This window comes from Triticum dicoccoides, chromosome 2B, assembly GCF_002162155.2.
Source record: "Triticum dicoccoides isolate Atlit2015 ecotype Zavitan chromosome 2B, WEW_v2.0, whole genome shotgun sequence".
Lineage (NCBI taxonomy): Eukaryota > Viridiplantae > Streptophyta > Magnoliopsida > Poales > Poaceae > Triticum > Triticum dicoccoides.
The window spans coordinates 739,912,448-739,920,479 of record NC_041383.1 but is presented as its reverse complement, the minus strand read 5'-3'; the positions used below and the strand labels follow the sequence as shown (position 1 = coordinate 739,920,479).

Genomic DNA, 8,032 nt, shown 5'->3' with positions numbered 1-8,032 from the left:
TTAGCCTTAGACGCACAGTTCGGGACCCCCTACCCGAGATCCGCCGGTTTTGACACAGACACCCATACCAGTAATTGAAGATTTACTGGATGAGTTGCATGGAGCAAAGGTGTTCTCTAAGATTGACCCGAGGCCATGATATCACCAGATCAGGATGGACCCTACAGATAACCATAAAACTACATTTATAACTTTTCTGGGACATTATGAATATCTGGTGAAGCCCTTTGGATTATCAAATGCACCAGGAACCTTTCAAGCTCCCATGAACTTCTTATTTGCTAAATACAATAGAAAGGTTGTCCTAGTATTTGTTTTTATGATATTCTAGTATTTAGCGCTACTATAGAAGAGCATGTGGAACATTTAAAGCAAGTGTTGCAGATCTTGAGAGAAAAGCAGTTGTATGCAAAAATGTTTAAATGTGCATTTGTAGTTCCTCATGTGGAATATCTGGGACATGTGGTTTCTGGTAATGGTTTAGCTACTAAACCTAGCAAGATCAAAGCAATAACTGAATGGCCCACACCTAGTGATTATCACTAAACTTAGAAGTTTCTTGGGCCTAGTTGGATACTACAGGAGATTCATCAAAGATTATGGGACAATTTGTAGACCATTGCATGATGCCTCAAGAAAGGGAAATTTATGTGGACAGTTGAACAAGATAAAGCTTTCAGAAAACTACAGCAAGCTTTAATCACAGCACCAGTCTTTGCTCTTCCCAACATCCACGCCCCTTTTACATTGGAAACAGATGCTTCTGGTTATGGCATTGGGGATGTGCTTATGCAAGGAGGAAGACCACTGGCATATTAAATCTCTTCAGTCTGTCCCAAAAATGCTGCTCTATCTACATATGAGAAAGAAGCTTTGGTAATCTTGGAAGCTCTAAAAAAAGTGGAGACACAATTTACTGGGCAGCTCTGTGATCAGCAAAACTGATCAGCAATCTCTGAAGTTCATCACTGATCTAAAGATTACTTAAGGAGTGCAACACAAACTCATGATGAAATTACTGGAGTTTAATTTCACAATTCAGTATAAAACGAGCAGCACCAACAGGGTAGCTGATGCTTTATCTAGAGTGCTCCCAAAGTGCATGTCTATGTCAACTGTTACTCCAGTTTGGGCAAAGGAATTACTCACTAGTTACCAGAATGATAAGTTGCAGGAGAAGTTGCTGCTGCAATCTGCTGAGGACAAGTCTGAATATTCCATACATGCTGGTATTATCAGATTTAAAGGGAAGATTCTGGTGGCAATGATATTAAACTGAGAGAGAGACTAATTGCTGCCTTACATAACTCTGCTGTGGGGGGACACTCGGGAATGAGGGCCGCATATCAAAGAGTGAAAGAAGTTTTCTATTGGCCAGGTCTTAAACAAATAGTGGAACAATTCATAGCTACTTGTCCCATATGTCAGAGAGCAAAACATGAGAATTGCTTACAACCATGGCTTTTCGATCCTTTACCAGTAGCTGATATGGCATGGCAGCATATTTCTATGGATTTCATTGAAGGTCTCCCCAATTCTCAAGGAAAGGATGTGATACTAGTGGTGGTTGATAGATTCACCAAATATTCCCATTTCATTCCCCTTTCACATCCTTATACAGTTCAGAGTGTTGCTCACGCATTTGTGGATAACATAACCAAGCTACATGGACCACCCACACTCATTATCTCTAATAGAGATAGAATATTTACAAGTTAACTATGGAGAGGTATCTTTGCTGCATATAAAAGTGAAGTGAGATATAGTTCAGCATACCAACCACAAACTGATGGTCAAACAGAGAGGATAAATCAGTTCTTGAAATCATATTTGAGGTCCATGACCACACAAAAGCCAAAGAAGTGGTTAGCATGGTTACCACTAGCTGAATACTGGTACAACACCACTTATCATACAGCATTAAAAATGAGTCCTTTTCAAGCTTTATATGGTTTCCCTCCTCCATTGACTGCTGAACTAGCAATACCTGGACCTGACAATGATGAAGCCCAGGATTTCTTAACAGCAAAAGCAAAATATGTTGGACTAGTTGAAAGAAAAATCTGCTACAACCTCAGAATAGAATGAAGAAGTATGCAGATTTAAAGAGAGTGGAAAGACAATTTGAAGTGGGAGATTTGGTTTATCTCAAAATGGCACCTTACAGATTGGCAGCTTCAGAGGAGCACTGAAACTTCAAAACAAATACTATGGTCCATTCTTGGTCCTACAGAAGAATGATAAGAGTGATTACAAGTTACAATTTCCAGCTCATCTGCAAATGCATCCAGTTTTCCATGTGAGCCAGTTGAAGAAGCATCTGGGTCACAAATCCATCCCTAGCCCACACCTCCCTATGGCGAATGAAGATGGCACCATTAAGACTAAACCAGCTCTAGTTTTGGAAGTCAGACAAATTCCTCGCAAGAATGTACGAGTGGTGCAGTGGTTTATTCAGTGGGAAAATCAGGCGCCCGAAGATGCTACATGGGAAGATGCGGAGTTCATTAAACACACCTTCCCTACATTCTTCAGGAACACTATTGAAACTTGGCGGACCGCCAACACAATGCCGTGAGGACACGACGGCTCTTCAGGACGGGGTAATGTCAGGTAGCGGCATATCTGAAGAATTGCTTTCAGTTAACTGTGTCATATCCGATACTTACCGGTTCAGCTGATCCAACGGTCCAAGGGACTCCTCAAGTAGCTGTGCATCGAATATTCCTGAATTCTCGTGATGGGTGAACCCTAAACTCATACGGCACTGCCGATAACAATATATCCCCAAATAGGGGCCTCTTCCCTTGCAAATCTCTGAAATTCGTCCATACAAACCACTCGTCTGAATCCGTAGAATAGCTAGGATGTGACAAATAGGGATCAGTGCGGACATCAACGGCAGAGACAATGGGCTGATCATCCATATCCAGCCCACCGATAATGAAGGTGATCAGTTCATCCTCGGAGATTGGTTTGCCGGCGGCTGCAAATTACCAAAGTAGGCACCAACGGTTTGGGATCCCTTGTGAGCGTTGGTAAGATTCGTGCGGATGTTGTTGACATGGGATCTAGACTGGGAAGAAAACATGCTAACAACGGCAGCCCATAGGGCGTGAGATTGTTCATGGGGGCAACCTGAATGAGGACTTCTCTGGACAAATTATTCAGCAGGTATGCAAGAACCTACTCGTCCTCTTTATGCCAAACCATGTATGTTGGGTACTTGGGTTTACGATAATCCGGTCTTTCCCTTCGGAGTTCTTGGTGGTGATGGTTTTTTCCGGCTCGGAGATGGTTTTGTCTAGGTACCCATACAGGCCCGCAACTCGAATTTGCGATAGCACTTGGGCACGCCATAGAACGAAATTGGTGCAGGTGAGTTTTTCAGAGACTTGAGAAGATTAGGCCGGAGAAGGAAGATGAGTAAGAGGAAGACGCCATGGCAAAGGTTTGAAGTTCTATGCTAGATGTGTGGAAGAGAAAGGGCTCTGATTACCATGTAGAAATAGGTGGAAGTCTTACCTGGTTAGAGCCGACGGCTTCGTGCTAAATATGCAGGAGCATATCCCTGGAGATGCATACATGTGTGGTCACAAGGAGAGAAGAAAATGGAAGAGATAAAAAAGATTAATTACAACACGCATAACCTCCTATCATCAGAATTAAAAAGCTACAAGATACCTCCTTGAACCTAAATGTGATAGTCTTATGCTTAACAACAAGAAATGGAGGAAGTACTATATATCATATGATCCTAGAATATGAAGGATGTTGTTCCTTGGAAGAATTTTGCTTTCTTAATTCCGACGTACTGAGATCAACATAAAAAGCTGATTTCTGTTAACCTCACCATGAGCAAATCTGTTACAATATGTATAGCTCGAACGTTTCAGTTGCATATCTTTAATTTCTTGGTTGCATAACTTTAGAGTTTTCAAGAGATTGTAATTCTTATTTATTTCTGGTCTTTATCTCAAGGCAGTGTCTTCTCCAGTTCATATCATACATGTTGTACAAAGGAGCGCATGACAACCCCAGCCGTGTAATGTATTTAAGGTTTCTCCCGTAGTAATCACGGTTATGAAAACACGAGAGAGGGTCGTCTACTTCTTTCTCCTATAAATCTTCTTCAGAAAGATCTTCAAAATCTCCCGAATCGCACCGTCCGGTTCGGCGTCAATGGTTGAAACTAGGTGCTTGTAAACTCTTGACTCGTACTCCAAGAATATGTCCTGGGTACAGGAGAAGAAAAACAAGAATTGTGCCGAGAGTTCATCAGTTTGGCAGTTCTTTGTTTCTCTTTTAACAAAAGAAGAAAAGAAACAAAGGGACAGCTGTAGATATCGGGTTAAGATAATATCAAAAGAGTCTTGAAGGCAGAATGTAAAATCTGGCTGGAAAGATTTATACCTGAAGATCAAGCTCCTTATAGACATTTTTCACTGCCGCAACACATTCCGGGCAAGACTTGCCATAGTTTTCCTGAGAAGTTTCATGGAAATATACGCAGTTTAGTAGTACAGCAAGTCCATGGATATTTTCACTCAAGTCATGATGTCTGAAAACTCAGATGAGTGGACTAATTTCTTACATATAGTATTTTCATCTCATTCTCATTAGCCAGTTCCATAGCCTGGACAATTAGCCAGGAGCACTTGTAGTCTTCTATGTCTGTTCCAACCTGCAGCACGTGAGACAGTGAAACTCTGAAGTCAGCAAGAAACAGTAAGGAAGGCATTGGGTGTCAATCTTTTGTACCTTGCCAATAACTTGAGGGTCGCCGAAGCAATCCAGGTAGTCATCCTGAAAATGCAAGCGCATTTCAGCCATACATGCTAGATGAAGTTTACAGAAGAAACATTTACTTATGGAGGGCACCGGACCTGTATCTGAAAGTAGACTCCCATCTCAATCAGTACATTTTTGAGCTCGACGTAGTCGCTCAATTTCGCGCCATTCAAGAGCAATGCACAGGCAACCTATATAAAGCAATCAATCTCAGAATCTCCGTCCATTGACACAGTGATGATTTTTCTTTTGTAGTGTTCTATACAAACCAAACTGCTTAAATACTGTAACGAAGTCCAATGGGACAAATATTCTGAATGACAAGGCCACAGTCTGCCTGATCAAGTCGAGTCTGAAGTAGGGACAAAAGTTGTACGTTGTGCAGTTTCAGGGCCAGAGACTCACCGGCAGGTAGAAGGAATAATAGGATGTCTTGTACTTGACAATGCGGCGGTACCTGTCAGGTGGCGATATGTAATTACTGGTACTTTTTAAGCTATGGAACTTGCTGTTAAGCTACAAGACTATAATGGCATACCCTTGGATCCTGTATCTGGCGAGATCCTTGGCGCCAGTGTGTGTGGTGATGAGGTCCAGCATCTGCCCCATGGCAGTTTGCAACCCAATCTGTCCAAACAATGCACACCATCGAGCAAACTCTGTTATTGCCAGGGTCCAAACCCATGGAAATGTACGTACAGATAGTAAATCTGGAAACTGATTTGATGGCGCGCATTGGATCGTGCATACCTCGTTCCAGAGCTCCATGAGTTCCATGAAGTAGAACTTCTCCTTGAAGTAGCGCTTGATGATGGCCTGGACGTGACATTTCAGCAGCACGCCATCGTTTATCGCAGACAGGCCAACCTGACGGGACACCACCAACGGCGCTATGTTGTTACTAATCCATCTCATCTCACGAGATGTACTTTCTACTGCGGATCGGCGGTGAAGTGAAAGTACTCACGGTGGGCAGCTTGTACCAGCAGAGGTTGTCCCGCCTCGTGTAGGCGTTGTCCGTGATGTCATCCATCACCAGCGCAGACGCCTGGAGCTGCACATTCAGAGACAGAAGTCAATGTATTTGTAATGTCTTCTCTCAGAGAAGCACTGAATACAGAAATTAGCTCACCCATTCGATGCACCATCCGAGGACGCAGGCGAGGTAGAAGTCCTCTTCGTCCACCTCGGTGCCCTCCCGCAGCAGCATGTAGCTGTCGATCACAGACAGCCCCCGGTTCAGCTTCCCTTCAGTTCAGACATAAACCGCGGTTGTCAGACAGAGCTAGCTGCATCGTGCAAACTGCAAAAGGAGGAGGAGGAGGGATGATCGCGGGCTGCTCACCTCCAGGCACGTTGTAGTCCAGCATCTGAAAGATCAGTCGCCATTAAACGATTTTAGTGCCATCGGCACCGACGGTCAGAATCAACAACAACAGGTGAGGAAAAGGTCGGGAGCAAAGAACAATGCAACAGTACTAACAGACGCTTCCAGCGCACAGAAAAGAGCGGGCGAGACACGAAACTTTTTTTTTTCTTTTGAGGGGCTCGAGACACGAAACTGGAACCCTCACGAAAACAGGATTTGGTTGGGCCAGCGGGCCATTTGCAGTACGAAAATTCGTGGCTGTCTCGCTATCTTGGGCCATTCGTGGCTGTGAATCGTGCGACAAAATTGCCATCGTCAAGTGATGTTTTTCCAAAAAAGAGAAAAAATGCCGTCCAGTGACTTGACTGTGAGTTTATCCCCGTAAATATTCCGCGGCGACATGGACATCTGTGACTACAGGAGGCGTCACTTGACAACCACACGAACCCGATGCTGGTAACACGTACGAGTCATCTGGAACTCCAGCGTCCATTCATGCACGTCACGTCCACATTTTCATGAGCTCTAGGCGGCGATTCCGAAACGCAAATCGTGTTCGACGGGAAAAAACAAACACCGAAATGCACGCCTGAGCATGGGGATTGAAGCTTCTCCAGGGCTTCAGCGCATCATGCATGAATGTCATGGTCTGTCTCGGTCGGACCGGCCGGCCGGCGCGGGTGACACTGCATCGCATACATGCATCGATCGATCGTTCGTAGCGTAGCTCGAGATTGATTCGGATTGTGGAGAGGCGCGCGGGCAGGGAGTACGTACCTTGGCGACCCACTGCCTGGTCTCCTCGGTGAAGTCGAAGTTGAAGGCGCGGTCGTTGAGGAGCTCGTCCTTGAGCCGCTCGTACGCGCGCAGGAACCGCTCCCGCGTCTGCTGCGCCCTGTTGCCGGCCCCCTGCTCCGCCCTCGCCTCGGCGCCACGGCCGTTCAGCCGGAGCAGCTCCCTCAGCTCGTCCTCCAGCCGCGCCGCCTTCCGCACCAGCTCGCCGGGGTTCGGCAGCGCGGCCAGCGCTGCCAGCCCCGCGCTCAGCATACCCGACGGCACGTGCGACGCGATCGACGCCGCCAACGCCCCCATGCTCAATGGATATGGCGCTGGCACTAGCTAAGCTTCCACCGTGTTTTAGACTGGATGCCTAGGCGGGTGACGTGAGGTGACCGGGTGGATTGATTGCCGGCCGGTGCTTGGCAGGCTGGCTATCAGTGCGAGCGAGTGGGTGAATGACTGACTGGTCGAGTGGCCGGCGTTGGCTGCAGGTCGCGAGGGAGCGGCGAGAAAGTCCCGATCGCGGCGCGCGATCGAGAAGCGTCGGTCACCGAGTGGCGCACGCCGCGCGGGCACTCCCGCCCGGATACGGATACCGGCAAGCAGCGACGTGAGCGCCGCTGGAGCGAGTGACGAGCCTCCGCTGCCACTTGCCACGATAACGTCTTCCTAGTTTCTATCTGGTCGCTTTCGAACACGCAGGCCGCATATATGTTACCGATCCATCCACCGGTGCTTCTGAACCAGCATCTTTATATTCTCTTTTGCCTCTGCGTGCGCCGGTATCAGGACCAGTACATGCTAGTACCAGGTACACAGCTCTGCTTCGATTCGAATATTGCAAGTACCGCACGTCGCACTACGTATGCAGCTCTGCTTCGATTTGAAATTTTGAATATTCCACGCCAGTACCGCACGTGGTACTACGTACGGAGCTCTCCTTTGATTTGATCATTCCACGCCAGTACCGCAGTGCATGTACACACCAACACACGTTGTAGCGCGCCGTGGATGTTAATGATTTTTTTCCAAACTTTACAAAGTTTGACGTGAGACAAAGCTAATATGCGGTGTAAATAGAAACCAAAGAAG

At 46.3% G+C, this 8,032-nt stretch overlaps 1 protein-coding gene across 1 annotated transcript; it reads right to left on the bottom strand.

The window, feature by feature from the left end:
- Nucleotides 1–3,927: 3,927 nt before the first annotated feature.
- On the bottom strand, nt 3,928–7,543 carry LOC119365989 (farnesyl pyrophosphate synthase-like). Its single transcript, XM_037631650.1, has 12 exons — nt 6,938–7,543; nt 6,137–6,161; nt 5,924–6,039; nt 5,759–5,845; nt 5,542–5,658; nt 5,330–5,418; nt 5,197–5,248; nt 4,887–4,982; nt 4,762–4,806; nt 4,595–4,684; nt 4,414–4,485; nt 3,928–4,235 (listed from the first exon to the last, which is right to left on the bottom strand). Exons 1-12 carry the CDS (start codon nt 7,250–7,252, stop codon nt 4,107–4,109), a joined length of 1,233 nt encoding a protein of 410 aa, XP_037487547.1. The 5' UTR covers nt 7,253–7,543; the 3' UTR covers nt 3,928–4,106.
- Between the last annotated feature and the right edge of the window lie 489 nt (nt 7,544–8,032).

Excerpts from the sequence above, each read along its gene's own strand:
- LOC119365989 (XM_037631650.1), bottom strand. The coding sequence starts at position 7,252 with ATGGGGGCGTTGGCGGCGTCGATCGCGTCGCACGTGCCGTCGGGTATG. Across the intron at positions 4,983-5,196 it reads ATTATTCCTTCTACCTGCCG|GTTGCCTGTGCATTGCTCTT; the intron begins GTGAGTCTCTGG and ends TGCTTTATATAG. Across the intron at positions 4,486-4,594 it reads ATGAGATGAAAATACTATAT|GAAAACTATGGCAAGTCTTG; the intron begins GTAAGAAATTAG and ends GAAACTTCTCAG.